The 20,213-nt window shown below is 45.3% G+C and overlaps 1 protein-coding gene across 4 annotated transcripts in view; it reads left to right on the top strand.

Moving 5' to 3' along the window:
• Nucleotides 1–20,213, top strand: part of RFTN1 (raftlin, lipid raft linker 1) — a 238,501-nt gene that overhangs the window by 154,390 nt on the left and 63,898 nt on the right. For all 4 annotated transcript variants that reach the window (XM_023554948.2, XM_023554946.2, XM_003415792.4 and 1 more), the window contains 2 exons: nt 7,774–8,164; nt 19,543–19,746. In XM_023554948.2, the coding sequence (XP_023410716.1) occupies nt 7,774–8,164; nt 19,543–19,746 (595 nt within the window). The remainder of the gene's footprint in view (nt 1–7,773; nt 8,165–19,542; nt 19,747–20,213) is intronic.

Here is a 20,213-nt window from a genome sequence, read left to right as displayed (position 1 = left end):
TGCATGACTGGAAAACTGAACTTTTTATTTTATTTAGTTAGAATTAATTTAAACTTGAGTAGCCACATGTGGCTAGTGGTTACCATATTAGATAGCACAGGTATATATTTTTTAAAAAATTAGTAAATTTCTGAGTCCCAACATTAAAAGCTCATTAGTTGTAGGTATTCTATGAAATTCAACATAAACTTAGAAAATACTTATAACTTGTAGAAAATAAATCTACCAGTTAAATATTTAATTTCCCTTTCCCAGTGTGGGTGCTTATGGTGTTGCCATGGAGTTGGAATCGACTCGATGGTAAACAAAAACAGTGTGTAGTAACTCTCCTTAAACATGGTGGGGAAATCTCCTTTACTTGGGCAACAGTGACCTCTGTCAACTTTTTTGCTTCACTCCAGCCTCTCCCCCAGGACCTTGAATCAATGTCAAATTACATCCTAGGGGGTCTTGATTTCTGTTTGGGGCAAACACACTCTCACTGCTTTTTTGGGAGCCGTTGGCCATCTCTTCATTTCATTCCGAGCCAGGTTTAGAGACCTCCATCGGTCTGCCCTGTGCCATCTTGCTGTCCTCATTCCTCTATCTGCTTTCCTTCTTCATTAGATTCAGGCAAAATGGTCTTGAAACTATCTCTGACCCTTCACCCTTGCCATCATAATTCCTATTGACTTGTCACAGGAGCCTTTTCTGCCCCTTGTTCAATGTTACGTAGCTTCCATTCTTATTAAGTCCAACCCATGTGTCATCTCCCCAAAACAGATTTCACCCTGACTAATGCATGTACTCTAAAAAACAAATATGAGTACCAGCATGTACATAGACAATGTATACCTTCCTACCCATCACTAGCAGCATGGTATTCATTTTGAAAGTAGAGTAGCAGACAATACATCCTAGACTTTCGGGGACTATCCTAATGTCTTGTGTTTGTTTTAATAAAACTGATGTCATTAAACATATAACCAAAGATGACATCGTTTCTTATAACAGTTGAGACTTTTTATAGAACTAAATTAAAAAAACAAATATATTACATCTTTGCCACATCATAAGCTCCAGTATTAAGTTGGGAAATATAATTACTAAGGAATTTCTTCTTATTCATTATAGAACAGTTGAATGAAGTCTTGGGTATCAGTTGAAAATAGCCATACTTAATTTCTGGTGCCTAATCCAGCAATTGTTACTCATTGAAGTATTGGGGCAGCTTTTAAAGGCTGGGGATACGAGAAGAAGGTGGCTGAGGGTATATTTCATTTTAAACTAGTATCTTTGACTGGGCTTTTTGGCACAGGATGGATCATATAAAGTGGAAAGCATATATTAAGGGATCATCAGATTGGACTCAGGATACTCAGAGTCAAATCCAGGCTTTGCTCTGGTCTAGCCCTGTGAAGTTTGACCAGCCATGGAACCTTCTTTGAACCTGATCCTCTTCTGGAAGGTGTTATTTGGAGGCCTAAGATAATGTATGTGAAGGTTCTTTGTAGAAGAAAAGTACAAATGTTAGCAGTTGTTAGTTAACTAATCCCAGTTATTAGAGAAGTTCTGTGGGCATGCATGTAAGCCTGTGGGGAACCCCACAACCAAGGTGACCTGGGTGTTCATCATTTGTTCTTCCATACTGATGTAATCCATATGCTCCCGAAGACCCTGATGTAGCTGGAAATAATGATGGAGTTCAGCAACAGATGACGAGGCCTCTAAGTAAAGGGATCTTAGATGCATGGAGAGTTGGGGAGGGATTCCAGAAACATTGGAAAGTAAATCTGGTAGGATGTGGCAAGCAGATACACAGGATTAGAGAAAGGGAAGAGCTGAGAAAGATACCTGTGACCCAGTTTTAGAGATGAGGTTGATGGTGGGCCCATCAGCTGTGACTATTGGCTATGTGACCTCAGAGGAAAGTCAGGGCTGGGGGTCCAAATTTGGAAATAATTAACATATTTTATGGCAGAAACCATGCAAAAAGAGGAAGTTACCAAGGGGAGTATGAGTGAGAAGAGCTGGTAGCTAAGGTTGAACCTTGATGAATACCACCTAGTGCCCACCGTTCTGATGGCACAGGAGAAGTGAGAACAAACAACACCCAGTTTAGCTATCTGTATGCAGTTAGGTGACTTTACAGAGAAAAAAAAGTGCCTAAACTAGGCTAGCGTAGGAAACCAGAAGAGTCAGGACCTCTACAATCTAGCCAAATATTGATCTTCATAAAATCTAAATACTCTTCTGGTTAAAAAATGACAGCTCACCCTTTCTGGTAAACAATTTGGCAGCCTATACCAAGCCTTTGAAATGTTAATGTCCTTTGACCCAGTAATTCCACTTCCAGGAATCCACTGAAAGAAGTAAGCAGAGTTGCAGACAAAGATTTATGCACAAAGTTATTTCATCTTCCTAAGACATGAATTTCCCTGGACGGCTTGGGATGAGGGCAGTGTTTAACTTCTGCGTTGTTTTAAAGATTGTGGTACCCTGCAGTAAGTGCTATAGTGCAGGGTACAAAATGGGCATTGATGTTTAAGATAAAAGATGTGCATTCAAAGAACTCTTGTGCTTCGCCTTCAGACTCTCAGTCTTGGAATTACTGTAGTGGGAAATTGGGGATGTGTTGACCAGCAGGGTGAAGTCAGAGCCTGAGTACAACTCTATGGGGCAGTCGTACTCTGTCATATGGGGTCACTATGAGCCGGAATGCAAGGATACCTGTGACCGGGCTTTGCACTTCCCTCTCTAGCCTCATTTCCGGGCACCCCTGGCTTCTCTTGTCATGTTCCAGAACTATTCTGGAAATTTCCTCAGCATACCATGCTGTTGCACACAGTCAGTACTTTGTACCTGATGATTCTTCTTTCCCTTTACTCGAATTACCCTTCTTCCCTTCCTCCATTTTCCTGTTAAATACCTAATCGTCCTTCAAAACCTTCTGCAGATTTGGCTCCCAAATAGGTTGTGCCTAGTACAGTATTTTGAAAACAAGAGTTGAATTTGAATTCTTTATGGTAGAGCAGACGCATATCAGTTCAGCCATATCCTCATCTCTTCCTGTTTTATGACATCATTTCATTTGTTACAGCCCTGACTTTCTCTTAGGAGCTTTTCTCAGCTTCCCTCCAGGCAGAAATAATCACTTTCTTCCCTGTCATTTCTGTACCTTTACATCCATTACATAACCCTCTGTCAGAAATTTTTTAAATATTTACTTTGATCAGTTATAAAACTAATATGCATGCTCTTTAGATGCATTTTGAAAAACAACACACAAATAGAAAAAAAAATCCCTCATAACCCCACTCCCCACATATATTGCTGTTTTCATTTTGGTGACTGTTTTCATGCACAGTTTTATGGTTATATTTTGCATGTATGTTACATAGTCATCTTAATACAGTAGCTATAAAGTTTAGAATCTTAATTTTGTAATACTGTAAGTATTATTGATTCCTGCTCTTGTAATTATTTTTCACATCTGTTTACAATATTTGGCTGAGTCTTCTTGAGGGTCAGGACCCCTGTTTTGTGCCCCAGCACCTACTGGCCTGGACCAGTGTCAGAAAACCAAACTCATTGCTGTGAAGTTGATTTTGACCCATAGCAACCCAATGGGACAGCGTAGAACTGCCTCACAGGGTTACCAAGGAGTGGCAAGTGGATTTGAACTGCTAACCTTTTGGTTGCAGCAGAGCTCTTAATCACTGTGCCACTAGGGCTCCTGGACAAGTGTAGGGACTTAATAAATGTTAAATTCTAGACCTGAAAAATTAATCTGTCTCCACCTCTACCTTTAAGGAGCTCGTCCTGGGAGAGGACACATACATATATATATTTTTTAATTTGTGTATTTACTCCTTCATAATAAATAAACAGTTAAGCGCTTGGCTGCTAACCCAAAGGTTGGCACTTCAAACCCACCCAGTGCCTTCACAGGAGAAAGACCTGGCAATCTGCTTCTGTAAAGATTACGACTTAGAAAACTCTATGGGGCACTGATACTCTGTCACATGGGGTCACCATGAGCCAGAATCAAGTCCACAGCACCCAACAGCAACTATATGGCGGACATTCTAGCTCTGGGAGCACAGCAATGAACAAAAATCTCAGCCCTTATGAAATTTACATTCTAAAGCGATGACCCTCAGGCTTCAGGGTGCACAGAAATCATGGGGAGGGCTTGTTAAAGCAGATGGTTGGGCCCCACCCCAGAGTTTGTGATTCAGCAGGCCTAGGGAGACTTGAGAATTTGCATTTCTAACAAGTTCCCAAGTAACGCTGACGCTGCTGGTCCAGGAGCCACACATTGAAAATCACTGACCTAGAGTATAAGCTTACAATACAATAGGTGAACGGCATGGTTGTCTGGTTTTTTGTTGGAGAAGGGCACAAGTGAGATTTATGTAAAAATCTTCAATTCCTGATGAAGAAGGAGAAAGCTAGGACAATGGCCTGTGTCCGGAGCCCTCACTCCCAGCTCTGGATGCCTCTCCTCTCTATAGAGCCACTGAAGCCCTGGACTCATAAGAAGGGAGGTTGGAGCAACAGTGATGATCTCTGTGCCTGACCTGCTGTGCACTTTCCATACGTAATGTCTAGTCTTTGGAGCAATTGCAATGAGAATATGAATTCCCCCCATTTTATGGATGAGAAAACTGAGGCACAGAAAGCTTATGTAACCCACTCTGGTTCACCAGACTGGTGAGCAGCATGTCTGGGACTCCAAGCCAGACCGCTCTGCCTTCAACCCTATGCGTTTCCATGACTCCAGTTGAGACCAGCCTGTGGTCGAGCCATCAGTGAAACCAGTTTTTAAAAAAACGCTTCAGTAGTCTTTTTTTTTTAGTCATAGCTGTTTCCTCTGTGGTGAGACAGAGTGTAGCAGGGGCTGGTGCAAGGCTGGAGCCTAAAGCATACCTGTTCCTCAGGCATGATAAGCAACTTCAGAGACTCAGACTTGCAGAGTCTTAGGGAGGAAGACAGACAGCAAGAACTAAAACAGGCCTGCAGCTTGGGGGGAAATAGCTAACTGCCCTTTCTGTGAGAGCTACGTATAGAAATTGGTATTATTTCTCAAATGTAGAAATTTGCAGACATTTAGTTATAGCTTAGTTTTATTACAGGTTCAGTGCATTGAGAATTTGGATAACACGTTTAGAACTAAATGAAGAGCCAACTTTCCCAAGCCCTTCTGAGGAATCGTAGGCTGGCAGCCTTTTGTTCACAACCCTAAAGACTAGAGAAAAGCCATCTCTCTCCACTACAGTGGGAACTTGAGAAGTTAGTACTAAAAGTTGCCCGTTCTCAGGCTCTGACACACTTTAAAACGCTGCCATCTGCTGCAGTTAGCCATCTCTGTCAGATTACCTAGATTATTTCACTTTAGCTCCACATGCAAAGGTCTTCACAGATCTATGCTTTGGCACAAGGCCTTCACCTTCTGTTAAGGCTTAGGACTATAAATGGCCTAAGAAAATGCCTCCCTATTTTCTGTAATACCTAACAAAGACACATTTTTGCTCTGTGTCTTTATAAGAGTTGCACAACAAATTCCTCTTGTCTTTGCTAGCAAGCTATTCCTCTCTCTTTTTGACCTGGCATGTTTCCTCTTTTCATTTAAGGCATGTAATAACTATTGCATTTCTCTCTTTGCCTTTGTTGCCAGGAAGGTCAAAGCTATGCTTTGTATGCTGTAGCTTCCCTTAACCTAAGTTTCTTTGGTGTAATGATTTCCCCACCCTGGTTATTATTTAATTCTTGCTCTTTTGCCTTTTAAAACTTTTGCTACCTATGTCATCTTTTAGAAGCGTTCCAAAATAATTTCTGAAAGTGGATAGATATCACAGATTAATGAGTGAAGCATGATTTTTGGAAAGAAAAGGATGACTTTTTTTTTGATGTTTGAAGAGTGAATTGAGCTAACCATGGGCATGTTGTGGACACAGACATGCCCATGGACGTGTATGTACTTGGTCCCTTGAGTTGTTGCCACTTGCTTACGTGGTTAAGAGAGTGACCTTTGGCCCAAAGCAGACCTGGCATTGAACCCTGGCTATTCACTGCTTGCTTTATGACTTTAGTTGTCTCTGGGCCTCAGTGTCCTCATCTGAAATGGAAATGATGATGCCATGCAGGGTTGTTGAAGGATTAAATGAAACAACTTAACGTAAAATATCTAGTAAGATGCCTGGCATTTGGCAAGTCTGCAGTAGATGGCAATGACTACTGTCACTATTGTTATGTCTGTCACAGACTAGACTTTATGGGAAGACTGGGCCACATACTTGTACCTGCTTTAGATGAGCTTCTAGATGTGCAGTGTGGAACTAAAGCAACTTTCTGCTTAAAGTTAAGCTTGTTCATCAAGGAGGGCTGCCAAGACTTGCCTCTCCTTTAGAGAGAATAGCTCCATGCTGTTATTTCTTACTAATTCTCAAATGACAGGAGATGGTTGTTGAAGGTGCCTCATACTTTTCTGATGTCATCCATTCGGGTTGGTGACTAAGACTTGGAGAGCTCTGAGGTCTCTACCTTCTTATTTATTTGTAAAGTGATTTGGACGTCCTTACCTGGAAAGTCCCCTAAAACCCATCATCTAGATTTGGCTGGCTGTTGCTTGATTTTTCTTAGGCAATTTCTTCCAATTTCTCTTTCCAGCTTAGCAGTACTAACATTAATTGTCTGGGGGTGTTGTTTAGGGAGGGAATCATTAAAGTGCCACTATACTCCAAGTGGACGTAAGTCCCCCTTTGTGCAGGAGCAGGGAAGTGAGAAGAAACAGTTATCTGGTTAACTAGACTAGCTGGTGTGTACCATGGTTTGAATGCTGAAGAGCCTGCCAGAGTAATACCGTGGGCTGGGCGTGGTCTTTGGGTCCCTGCGGGACAGCTGAGGCCTGAGAGTACCGTGAAACCATGAAACCAGAAGTCCATCAGATTTCTCCTTCTGTAGGGAATGTGCTCATCAGTTTCTGCATAGGTTAATTTTCCTACTTCTGCCACTCTTTGCCAAAACAATTGTTTAAAAGATGAAGTTCTCTGGATCATAAAATGCTATCTGGTAGTTAGTGTAAAGATGCAGGCTGCCTCACCTTTCTCCCGCAGAGCAGCTGGTGGGTCCAAACCTCCAACCTCTTGATTAGCAGCCGAGTGCTTAACCGGTGTGCCACAGGGCTCCTTGTATGGTTATACAGTAGCCTCATTGTTAGTAACTCAGTGATTCATCAGAAAGAAAAAAAAAAAATGAACTCCTACCAAAATGAATTTCCTCTTTCAAACTCCCTTCTACCTCATCCTTTTTCTAGCCTCTAAAAAACAAAACAACTAGCCTTGGTGGATCAGTGATTAAGACCTCAACTGCTAACCAAGAGGCCGGCAGTTTGAATCCACCAGCTGCTCCTTGGAAACCCTATCCGGCAGTTCTACTCTGTCCTGTAGGGTTGCTATGAGTCAGAATCAACTCGATGGCAATGGGAAAATAGGGACTAATGCAGTGTTTCAAAGAGAAGTGATCCCAACCCCTCATAGCCAGATGCTTTATTTTTCCATCAGATAGCACAGTTAAAACAAACAAACAAAAAAACAAACCCCATGCTATCTTAAAGGGTGTGGTGCAGGCACCGCCTTGATGACAGGGCACCTCCTTCAGCCAGCCCCATGTTTTTCTTGTTCAAGCTGAAATACCCTCAGAGGCCTCAGGTGAGATGCCTTGGACAATGCACATTTTCCCCTTCATAGAACACCCCGTTGACATGTCGCCTTCGTTCTGTTTGCCTCACAGATCCAGGAGGCCGCAAGTCGGGGCCTGAAATTTGTTGGCGTTATACCTCAGTACCGCTCCCCTGTGAACTCAGCAGGCAGCAGCCCTCTGGTGCCTACTGCCAGCAGCACCGCCAATCCAAGAGATGTGAGAAACGTGCCAGGCCAGTGTGGGGACCACGCCTCGCTGGATAATGAGAACCCCAGGGCTGCAGAGGTGTGCAGCATGCAGGCAGGGATGGACAGAAGCCCAGAGTCTGGCCAAGATCCAAGAGGGCAGATGCTCACCACCAAGCAGCCCAGCTTACACTCAGAGGGAGATGGTGGCGAATTTTTTTCTCAGCAGATGAGTAAAACACTGGATGGACGGGATGGTGACCCATCAGAAGGGCATGAAGAGCCACTCTTGGGAAGTAAGTATGTCAGTGCCAGGACTTTTGACCCACTTAAAGGGGGACTAACAGTTTTCATGAGGAATCGGTGGTTCAGTGCTTGAGTTCTAAGGCAGGAGAACTGGGTTTGATTCTCTGTCAGTGCACCTTGTGGGCAGCCACCACCCTTCTATCAGTGGAGGTTTGCATGTTGCTGTGATGCTGAACAGGTTTCAGTAGAGCTTTCCGACTAAAGGCAGATGAGGAAGAAAGGCCTGGCAGTCTACTCCTGAAAATCAGCCAGTGAAAACACATGGATCACAATGGTCTGATCCACAACTGGTCACGTGGATGGCGCAGGACAGGGCATTTTGTTCCATTGTGCCATGAGTAGGAGTAGCCATGAGTCAGGGGCTGACTGTTCAACAGCCAACAACAACAACGACAAAACAGTTTTTCAGTCATTCCCATAGCATATCCCAAGGAGTGGAATTCGAGTGCAGAGCCAGCAGTCCCTCAAACAGGAGAAGCTTAATAAGCAGGTGTCTGGGCTGCCCTACTGTGTACTTACTGACACTGTGACCTGTGGGGAGAGTAGAGCCACATGACTTGACTTGTAGTTGCTCCAAAGCATCCTGTTTGGCGTGGGTTCTAGAACGTGAATGACTTTGTCCCCTCTGCTCTTACATCACCCCTGAATTGCTCTGCTCTGGCACAGGAAGTGTCGCTGTGCAGGGCGCCATTGCAGAACATACATCCACTTTTGATTAGCTCATTTTGAATTTCTGCCTACAGTAGGAAATCAGGAAAGCCAGCTGAGGACAAATTGTGCAGGAAACTGGTGATTCAACTAGGATGTAAACAACCAGATTTCAGGGAGTTTATACAGTTGACAGATCAGCACTCTGCAGAGAACGCTCTGCCAGGGAGAGGTGGCTGGTATGTGAGCCCTCTTGCTCCAGTTGTGATGGCCACCAGAGCATGCGTTCTATGTTGGGAATTCCAAATCACAACACGACAACAGCAGTAATGATAGCCTACATTTATTAGCACTTCCTGTGTACCAGGGCTTGTGCTACTAAGCGGTTCATGTGACCGATCTGTTTCAGTTCTCCCTATAGCCCTACGATGTGGACGAACTCTTATTATTGTTCCCCCTTTTAGCACTGTTGTTGTTAGGTACCATTGAGTCATCTCTGACTCATAGTGACTCCATGCACGACAGAACAAAACACTGCCCAGTCCTGCATCACCCTCGCAGTTGTTGCTATGTTTGAGGCCATTGTTGCAGTCACTGTGTCAGCCTGTCTTGTTGAAGGTCTTCCTCTTTGTCACTGACCCTGTGCTTTTACAGCTGAATAAACTGAGGTTTAGAGAACAAATCCGTTGCCCGGGCTAGAGATTGGCAAATCCCGCGCATGAAGGCTTGACCACTACCCCAAGAAGGCTTGACCACTACCCCAAGAAGGCTTGACCACTACCCCAAGAAGGCTTGACCACTATTCCAGGAAGGCTTGACTACTACCCCAAGAAGGCTTGACCACTACCCCAAGAAGGCTTGACCACTATTCCAGGAAGGCTTGACCACTACCCCAGGAAGGCTTGACCACTATTCCAGGAAGGCTTGACCGCTATTCCAGGAAGGCAGGCTTGACCGCTATTACAAGAAGGCTTGACCGGTGTCTCAGCTCATTTCTCTACTTTGTTTTTCCTAGATTAACTGAGGTCTTCAGTTTATGGGAAGCGAAGTTTCTCTTAATTTCCCCATATTACCTTTTTCCCCTTCTTTCTCCAGGAAATCTGGAGGCTGGCCATTTCCTGACCAGGTACTGATATTAGCTGTGTGGCCCCTTCTAGCCTTTGAAGGTGAACGTATATCAACACTGACAGGCCTTCCTGCTTAGACCTTTCTGGATCATCTCCTGGTTAATGCTGTTACTATTATTTTTACTAATTCTTGAAATTAGCCTCCTATAAATGATGAAGAACAGTTTATACTTTAAGAATAGAAAAGAAGATGAAATAGGTTCATAGTAGTTCCTGAGAGGAATCCCTGGGTACAGAAATGGTTAAGTGCTGACTACTAGCCTAAAGGTTGATAGTTTGAACCCACCCAAAGGCACCTTGGAAGACAGGACTGGCGATCTACTTCCAAAAGGTCACAGCCTTGAAAACCCTATGGAGCAGTTCTACTCCGCACACATGGGGTCACCATGAGTCTGAATCAACTCAGCGACAACTAACAACAACACTTCCTGAGAAGAAAATTGATGGGTGGTTAATTCTGGGGACTTATTTGCAAAACTGGTTTAGAGGGAGGGGTTAGAGCTGCTTCAGTTCCAGAATATATTAGTAGTATTGTTTAATGAAGGGAGCCCTGGTAGTGAAGTGGTTAAGAACTCAGGCTGCTAACCAAAAGGTCCACAGTTGCAATCCACCAGCCACTCCTTGGAAACCCCATGGGGCAGTTCTACTCTGTTCTGTAGGGTTGCTATGAGTCAGAATCAACTCAACAGCATACAGCAATTTTTTAAGGAAGGCCTTGGTCCTTCCTAAATATGTATTGAAATAGAGTTCTTCAGTGGTGTCATCTTTCACACTGTTTGAGGTAAGGCTTCTGCTACATCCACAGAGTAGCTGAGAGCCAGTTAGACCCTGTGTGTGCCTTCTAATAAGTGTCCAAGCCTTATTCCAGAAACCTCCCTCTTCTCACTGCTGTTTGGCTAGATGGGTGCACTATTTCCTGATTAGGAAAGACGGGCTTCCTTGGAGCCCTTCTCTGCAACCCAGGACCTCAGGAGGGTGAGAGTTCAGGCCAAGGCATAGGCCCTGGGGAGGTAGAGGCAGGAGTCCTGAAGAGGCAGATAGCACCAGCTGTTAAGAACGCACTCAGGCTTACATTCCAGTCTGCCACCTTCTAGCTAGGCAGTCTTGGGCAAAAAAAAATACTTACCCTCCTGTGACTCAGTTTCTTCTCCTGTAAAATAGAGATGAAGCAGTAATTTCTTATTGAAAGACTAAATGAGATGTACCCTGCTGGACACATAAGTGTGAGCTGCTTTTATTGAGGTGCGGGCTCAGTAGTCGTGACCATTGGCCTTCTGAGAAACCCTGGCTCTGAGAAAGCAGACAGTTAATACTAAGGCTCCCCTCAGGAGTTCTCAGATACACCCTGTGTTTCAGAATCCACCTTTCACCAAAATTCCTCCCAGACTTTCTGCCCTCAGCGGTTGACCCCAGAGAGAATGAACGGGGGAGACTTGTCTTGGGACCTTCAGCAGGTACCCAGTACCCTCTGCTGCCCAGAGACTCTCCTGTTGCTGAGTGAATGTACAGAAACCCCTCCACAGGGGGCCTGTCCAACACCACAGGTGTCTTGTTCTCTGCCCCATTTCCTCAAGGCCCTGGTCTCTACTGGAGAAATGGATCCTGCTGGGTGAATAGTGGCTTAATGCGTGTGTTTCTGGAGGCAGTCAACCCAACTGTGGATGAGAGTTTCAGTTCTAGTGGTAGCAGGTGTGTATGGGGGTGGGTGTTATACCCCCCATGTCACCACACAGGCAGCTACTTGTCTGTTATTACCCACGAGGCTGGCCCTTTTCTCTATACTCAGGAGTCACAGGTCTCTCTGAAATTTAGGCAGCTCATTTTGTGGAATAAACAAGCCTTTGGTAATACTCACTGGTTACTACTACTGGGCGTATGGCCCTTGTCTGGGATGGACAGATAACGATTAGGATGATAACCACGTTAGTTACCTAGTGCTGCTGTAACGGAAAGAAGGCTTTAAAGAACAGAAATTTATTATCTCACAGCTCAGGAGGCTAAAAGTCTGAATTTGGGGTATGACTCTAGGGAAAAGTTCTTCTTTGTCTATTTCAACATCTAGAGAGTTCCCGGCTGTGTAGGTTTATCTGCCCCTCTCATCCTCAGGTAGCATTTGTTTATTCTGCTCTTTTTTACAACTCAGAAGTTTAGGACACACCCTATACTGATCTGGGCTCATTAAAATAACAAAGAAAACCAGATCCCCAAATGGGATTACATCCATAGCTATAGGGGATAGAATTCCAATACATTTTAGGGGATACAATTCAATCTGTAACACCATCTGAGTGTCTTATTTTAAGTCCTTTCTGTGTTTCCTCAATTATTCCTCAGAATAGCTTTAGGACAGAAGGTGAGCTTATTATGCCCATTTCACAGATAAGGAAAGTCATTTTCTACACCCTCATAGAGTTAAATTTTTATCTCATCTTGTGAACATTTAGCCTCCCTGAAGGCCGGATATCCAGGGACCCTGTCCCCATTGGTCATGGCCCTCACCTGACCCCCAGTTTCTCTGCTGGTCTTTTTCCTAGGAAGTCTGATGGCTTCCTGCCCTGGGAAGTCCTGTCACCATCACCCTCCTCACCACACAGACACAGACACACAAAGACACACACACCCCCAGCTTCCCCTCCCTGCTGCTAGCTCAGCTTTCAGCTTGCCGTTCTCTCAGGGCCCCCTAAGGAGGTTGAAGTGTTTTTACTCCTGTTTCTGCCAGGTGGGCTTAAATAGGCAATCACAGCAAGACAATTAAAAAAAAAAATCCAGAGGGAGATTCCCTCCTTCCCCCTCCTTCTCCTCATTTAATTTATTTCCTTTCTAGGAGGCCTGGGAGAGCAGGAGTCTAGTCAGTAGCTGCTCAGACTGGGCTTTCCAGCAAACTCTCTACCCGGAAACAGACGGCAGGCTGCCCCTCCCCCTCCGCTGTGGTCCAGCGGTTTTGCCCTCCTTTGCCCCCGCAGGTGCCAGGGGCAGCCCATCATGTGTTTCTCTTCCTGCTCATTGACTTTTATGTCCTGGTTCAGGGGAATTTCCTGTCTGTTTGATGTCCGTGTGGTGAAGAGAGACAGCAGTTGCCTTGCTCCAGGTTACTCCTTCCTCCTCACACTTGCCCTCTCCTTATTGTGAGTCCGTCTCCTTCTTGTCACTCCCAGGCCTTAGCAGCTCTGCTAGGAAGCATAAACCAGCCCCTGGTCATGCCTTCCCCATACATGCCTGTCCTTGGGTAGCATGTTTTCTTCATTTGTAGTAAATAGGATTGGGGAAGGCTGGAGTTCTGCATAGTGCAAACGATTAACACACTCAACCATTAACTGAAAGATTGGAGCTGCCAGTCCACTCAGAGGCACCTTGGGAGAAAGGCCTGGTGAGCTACTTCCAAAAAATCAGCCATCGAAAACCTTCGGGAACATAGGTCTACTCTGACACACATGGAGTCCCCGTGAGTTGAAATCTACTTCATAGCAACTGGCTTTTCTTTTTTAGAGGGAGGGCTAGTGCAGGGCAAAAGTTGGCATATTGTCCCTCTTGACGTCCATGCATCACTTCTCTCCTGGCCTTCAGAATTCCGGTCTTATTCTTCCCTCACTGTCTCTGTTGCTACAACTTTGGACAGAGGAACAAGACGATACAGGTTCACACAAATTCAAATTGTTCTCCTGTCACAAAACAGTCATAAAAAGCCTTCCAACTACCCTTCCTACTCTGCTCCTGTTCACTTCAAATGCTTAGAAAAGTGAGCGGCCATCTAAGATACAACCATTGATATCTTAACCACTTGGAGCAAAGTAGAATTAAGAAACCCGAACACTCAAGGGAACAATTAGTTCATAGAACTAATGAACCACAGCCAGCATGACCCCGAGACCAGAAGAACTAGATGATGCCCGGCTACTGCTACCAACCGCTCTGACTGGGATCACAACAGAGGGCCCCAGACAGAGCACTAGAAAAACTGCAGAATGAAAAATCAAATTCACAAAAGTGACCAGACTTACTGGTGTGACAGAGACTGGAGGAACCCTTGAGATTGTGACCCAAAAATACCCTTCTGACCTGAAACTGAAGCTACTCCCAGAGAACACCTCCCAGCCAAACAACAGACAAGCCCTTAAGATAAACAGTAACATCCAAGAGGAAGGTACTCCTCAGGACAATTAATTATAGGAGATCAAAAGGGCAGTATTTGCCCAAAAGCAAAGATGAGAAGACAGAAAAAGATAGAAAATCAGGTCTAAAGGAAACGGGGAGCCCAGAGCAGAGATGGGGAGAGTGCTGACACATTGTGGGGAATGAAACCAAGGTCATGAAATAATTTTTGTATGAACTAATTGGTTCTGTAAACGTTCACTTAATGCACAATAATAATGGTAATAGTAATACCTGACTACCTTGAAAGCTAAAGAAGTAAAAATAATGCTTCAAAAAAAGAAAAAAAAAAAAGCTTAGAAATGCCAGCCAGAAACCTTAGCCAGTGATCTCAGTTGTTTTTCTCGGCGGAGGGGATTTGATTGAGTACATTGCCCCAGCAGCCAGCTTATTGTGAAAGTCTAAAACTCAGGGGGAGAGAGAGGAGTGGCCTCCTGAGTTTGGCTTTTCGATGCTTGGCCTCTTTCCCTAACTCTCAAGCAATAGCCACCCACCCACCACCCCCAGGATAGTTCTACCCCATGGTTCTGCCCCTCCCCAAATCTGCCACCTGCCACCATCTTCCTGGCCCATCATGGAGTCCATTAGCAAACAACTATTGAACTCCCACCCGTGGTTATCAGCTCCTGCTTTCTATGTCCTGATGAAATTAGCCTCTAGTTAGATTTGGGAAACGGCCCAAAGTTTGGAGTTTGAAAGACTCTTGGCTCTGCCACTTACAGCTTGTGATTTGAAGGGGACCCATTTACCACTCTGGGCATGGAACCAGTACAGCCCCCTCCCATGGAGTTGGAGGGTCACATGAGATGATGACGGTAAAAGGCCCTTGTAATCACGGCTCGCATGCTCTGCCATCCTGACCAGCAGGCTCGCTGGCATTGCCGTGCACACAGTGTTTCTATGCCTTTGCCTTTCCCTGCTACCCTGCCGTGCAGAGGTGCCCTGCTTTTAGTCCCCCAGGACGACCAAGGCCAGAAACAGCCTGCCTCTGGACTCAGGAATCTTCATGGGGCAGCTAGGCGCCTCTGCCCACTCGTCTTACCCAGTGCCCACAGCCCTGCCTTCCCAATGGCAAACCTTTTGTCCTTTAGCTCCCCCGCCCAGTGACCTCTACAGACCTCACTCCCCACTCAGCCAGGGTTGCCCGCCAAGTGTGGCTTCCACTTGCTCCTTCCAGCCAAGTTAACTCACCAGCCTGCGCCTTCTACCACATCTTACCTTTGGACCCGTAGGCTTTAAGGCAGACTCTGAGCCCTCTCTTTTCTCCAGACCTGTAGTCTTCTTAGACACCAGGATGCAGCCAGACCCCTTGATCACCTGCAAGTCGTGGGGTCTTTGAGGCCATACCTGTGGCCAGACTGCAGACTTCATCCAGTGCCTGAGTTCCTACCTCTGGACACTGGCATTAGAGCTGGACATCTGCCTCTCGGCTCCCGCCTCCTGAGTAGCTGAATAAGATAAGGATGAGCGGATCCAGCTATTGGGCAGGCAGCACACCCAGCTGACCCCCAGCCTCTGGGCCACATACCCCCTCTTCCTCCTCTAGCTTCCTCCACTTGTGTGGTTTAGGTCAATCGGCAAACATATATGCAGCACCCACCATATCACAGGGACTTTGCTGGACACTAGGAACCCTTGTGGTGCAATGATTAAGCACTCAGCTGCTAACCGAGAGGATGACAGTTTGAACCTACCCAGCAGCTCTGCAGGAAAAGGACCTGCCTATCTGCTCCCGTAAAGATCATAGCTGAGAAAACCCTATGAGGCGTTCTTTTCTGTCACATGGGGTCTCTATGAGTTGAAAATCGACTTGACAGCACCTAACAACAGCAACAGGTATCCACAGGAAGCAAGGCAAGGCCCCGTCTAGGGGAAGATAACAGATAACAAGACAGGAAAGAATAAAGACAAGACAGTTTCGATGCTCCTTGGGTGCTCTGCTGTTCAGTTCTTCAGCCTGTTTCAGAACATTCTCAGAAACAATGCTTTCCCCCCTCCTTTGGGACTTTCTGTCCCTCTTCTGGAAAAATCTTTCAGCTAGGGTCATGGCAGAGTCACAAAGCAGCTGAGGAAATTTAAACTCGGAGCTTCTTTTTTGGAGCCCCTGATGCCTGCTTATGTATGCTCATGTGAAGATGTCTGTTGGAGAACCAGAGTATTAAAACATCAAAGGGCATCAGTTTTGGACAGTTTCTCTTGGCCGGTTTCCATGTGAGTGGGGAGAGGATCACGGCCCAGGAGACTTGGGACAGGGGAGTTTACTAAGGGTTACGCATCTGAAATCAGGATTCTCCTAGTATTTCATTGCTGCAAATGCGTTTGAGGCTCTTAATTCCAACAGCATTTCCTTTTCCTTCCTGAAAAATTTATTTCTGTCTTTGGCTTCAGCCCTCCACCCTGGGAAGGATTCAGCCGGGAAAGCTGGGTCCGCTGTCAGCACTGTCTACCTTGTCTGAGTTTCTGTCTCCCGTCCACCCCACCCCCAGCATTCTCAGTTCTCCTTTTGGCCTTCCCCTTTTTCTGTTTCATCACGCACTTAGGGAAAGTTACGTTTTTGTCCACGTGAGCAGGGGTTCCTTTTGTGTGATTAAATGCCACATAGTTTTGTGGCGTAGTGGTTAAGCACTACTGCTGCTAACCAAAAAGGTCAGCAATTCAAATCCACCAGGTGCTCCTTGGAAACTCTGTGGGGCAGTTCTTCTCTGTCCTGTAGGGTCGCTGTGAGTCAGAATTGACTTGACGACAGTGCGTTTGGTTTGGATTGGTTTGGTTTGGTTTATTTTTTGACTCTTCCCATTTCCATATTTCACACTCACTTCTCCCATGCAAATGCTGTGATTTTTTTTTTCTTCTTTTTGTGCATTTGTGCTTGACTGGAAACCCTGGTGGCCTAGCGGTTAAGTGCTATGGCTGCTAACCAAAATGTCAGCAGTTCGCTCCTTGGAAACTGTGGTACAGTTCTGCTCTGTCCTATGGGGTTGCTATGAGTTGGAATTGACTCGACAGCAACAGGTTTGGGTTTTTTTTTTTTTTTTTTTTTGGTAGCCGGCTGTAGTGACTGGTGCCCTGACCCACCTCAGGGTCTCTTGTGGGCAGTTCTGGCCATGCCAATAACTTCCTTAGCATGTGGGGCAGGCTAGATGTCCCAAGGAATTAATGCCACAGGAGGGCGGAGTTGGTGGGTAAATGTCCTAGCTTCCTTGCCCCTTGGTAGGACAGTCTGAGTCATGTTCTACACTCTAAAAGGATTCCAAGTGGGATTGAGCCCAACTGTCCTGCTTATTAATACACTCTTCATTGGCTTTCATCTCTTCCGTACTCCACTTCCCCACTCCCTGTTTCCTGGGTTTGCTTCCCAAATAAACTGCACCTGAAAGCTTACAGGGTCTGCTTTTGAAGGAATCGAAATGAAGTCAATGCTTCCCTGTAAAAGCGGCGTGGAGGCAGCTTCTGACCTCCTCTCACTTCACAGCGGAAAAAGAGAGAATCAAGATCCACAGCCCAAGGCTGATTCCTGTGAGGCGGAGGTCAGATAGGCCTCCTCTCTCCACCATCTTCACCAATTCTGACACCAGCCATCCCTTCAGCAGCACTCTCTACTTCTCTCCTGTGGAGCTACTAGTGGATTCACACTTCAGAGCTTTCAGTTAGCAGCTGAGCACTTAACCATGGCCCCATCAGGGCTCCTATGTAATAGTCTAGTGATTGCCAGCTCCATAAACCAAGACCCAGTTTCTTGCGTGAATGCATTTACTGGCTGGAGATGTCTTCCTCGTTTAGGCAGGTGTACCTCGAAAGGCAAGGTGAGGTGGGGATGATGTACAGGGTAGAATCTTATGTTCAAAATCCAGCTGGCCACTTGGAAGCTGGGCCCCATTCCTTCCAAATTGGTTCTGTTAGATAGATAGCTTGAAATGGCTTCCCTGATAGTTAACTGTGGGTGATGATAAAATCTCACGGCCCAGCACTGATCCCCAGAGAATGCTCAGGTGATGTTTGCTCAGATGGGCCTGTGAAAAGACTTCCTTTGTCCCAGAATATGGCATCCCTGTGATAATTTTAGATGGTAAGTAAATGAACATATTTGGTATTAATGTGCTTCATCGTTACCTCCTATAACGGCAAGTGGTAGTGGTGTCCCTTTATGGTCATGCACTGAGTTTCCCTTGTAAATGCAGTTATATCAAAGAAAGTGAGTTAACTTAAAGAAGAAGAAGAACTCAGCAAATACTTGGATACTGCCCAAATTGTGAAATACTGAAATTCAACATCCCTGAATCTGGGCCATGGTCAGGGTCTTGTGCCAGGAGCACGAATATGCTTTGTCCCTTTTGCTAATGTCGACCATTCTTTATGACCTTTCCAATTTTTCTTTGAATGAAGGGTGGGAATTTTCTTATTATGCAAACAGATACTTTTGGAAGCCAAAGCATATTCCTGACCAGCCTGTATAAGCAAAGCTTTGTAATAAGTTGGGACATCGCTCATTGCTTGGCTAAATAAGTAACACAAAAATAGCCCTTCAGACTTAGATTGAAATTCCAGGTATTTGCTCCCGGAGGCTGATATTGCTAGCTCATGCCTAGCGGCACGTCCGTCAGGCAAGGAACAGCTGTCGGGTGGGAGTAATTATTGATTTCCGAAGAACTGAGACATAAATGAAGTAACGGAAAGCTCGGCGCCTCGCTCCCAGCGCCTGCTCGCTGCTCAAGCTGACCCACCACTACAGGCAGGAACCCTCATTTACGGGAACGGATTTTTTTTTACTTATCAATGATGTATTTTTGATGTACTTGATTAAGTATTATGGGTTTGGCCCCAGGAAACACCACTGCAGTTTATAAATAGTGAATTCAAGGGTATAAAATTTCCTGGAATTAGAGCCATATCTTTGTTATGTCCCTCTGTGCATTTCCTTTGTTTTTTTTTAGACCAGCTTTTGTCCAAATATGTCAACTTTTATTTCCAAAACACATCTTTATTTGAATGTCTGGAAATGTCTACTATGCCCTTTTCTCAGGTACCCAACTGTGTAAATTAACCCCAGATAACCGCTGTTCATAATATTCCTCAACTTTGGAAGTCCATGTCACTTTTCATGCAGCCTCCATTTAATGCTTGGAATCGGGTTTTATTATTTGTTGATACAGCAACCAAGAGTCCCTGGGTGGTGTAAATGGTCAGTGAGCTTGAGTGTAAACCAAAAGGTTGGAGGTTCAAGTTCACTCAGGTGCCTCAGAAGAATTGCCTGGCAATCTACTCCCGAAAAATCAGCCATTACAACACAGAGCAGAGGCAGCTGGTATTGGCAGTGCAACCTGACAGAGATCCTACTTCTTAATCTTATTTCTTCAGGCTTCTCACAATTCCACTAGACCCAACGAAGCAGAGTTTTCCCACTGTTTGACCTCTTCTCTCCCCACCCCCTTTGCAAATACCAACAGAAATGGAGATCTTGGCCCTGTTCAACAAACCGAAGGGCCAGCAGAAGTGTCGGCAATACTATCCTGTCACTATTCCACTCCGGGTCTCCAAGAATGGTCAGACGGTGAGCAGCTTGGATTCCAACTGGTTGGAGCACATGAGTGACCACTTCCGGAAAGGAGGCGTGCTGGTGAACGCTGTCTTCTACCTGGGGATGATGAATGGTATGAAATTCTTGGTCCTTGGGTGTTCCTTGTGAACTCTGTTTCTAATTAGTAGAATCACAGCCCACCTTCAGAGCCGACTCCGTTCAGAAAGCTTTGCCGCTAATAAACATGGTGCATTTGATTTCTAATTAACACATCCTGAGGAACTTTCCATGAAGCCCAGGACTTACGCTCTATAAACCTGTCTAGGAGTCACCCAGGTATCTGCCAAAATGATAGAGAAATGGGAGTGATTTGATTTCATCGATGGTAGCCTTGGTCTATGTTGCTTTTAAAAGCTTTTAAACAGATTATTCCCTGGGCGAATTAATTACCCCCTGGGATCATGCCGCTCCGAAAGTGCAAATTGTTTGTAGACACTATTACAGTTTGAAGTAGCAGTAGCAGCACCTTGGAATTAACAGCAGAGAAATAAATTGAACAGCCTCGTTTCTGTTAGCGCTGCTGGGACACACACTGTTCCT

The sequence above is a fragment of the Loxodonta africana genome, chromosome 27 (genome assembly GCF_030014295.1).
Source record: "Loxodonta africana isolate mLoxAfr1 chromosome 27, mLoxAfr1.hap2, whole genome shotgun sequence".
In the NCBI taxonomy this organism is placed as follows: domain Eukaryota; kingdom Metazoa; phylum Chordata; class Mammalia; order Proboscidea; family Elephantidae; genus Loxodonta; species Loxodonta africana.
This window is presented reverse-complemented; position numbering and strand designations above follow the sequence as displayed.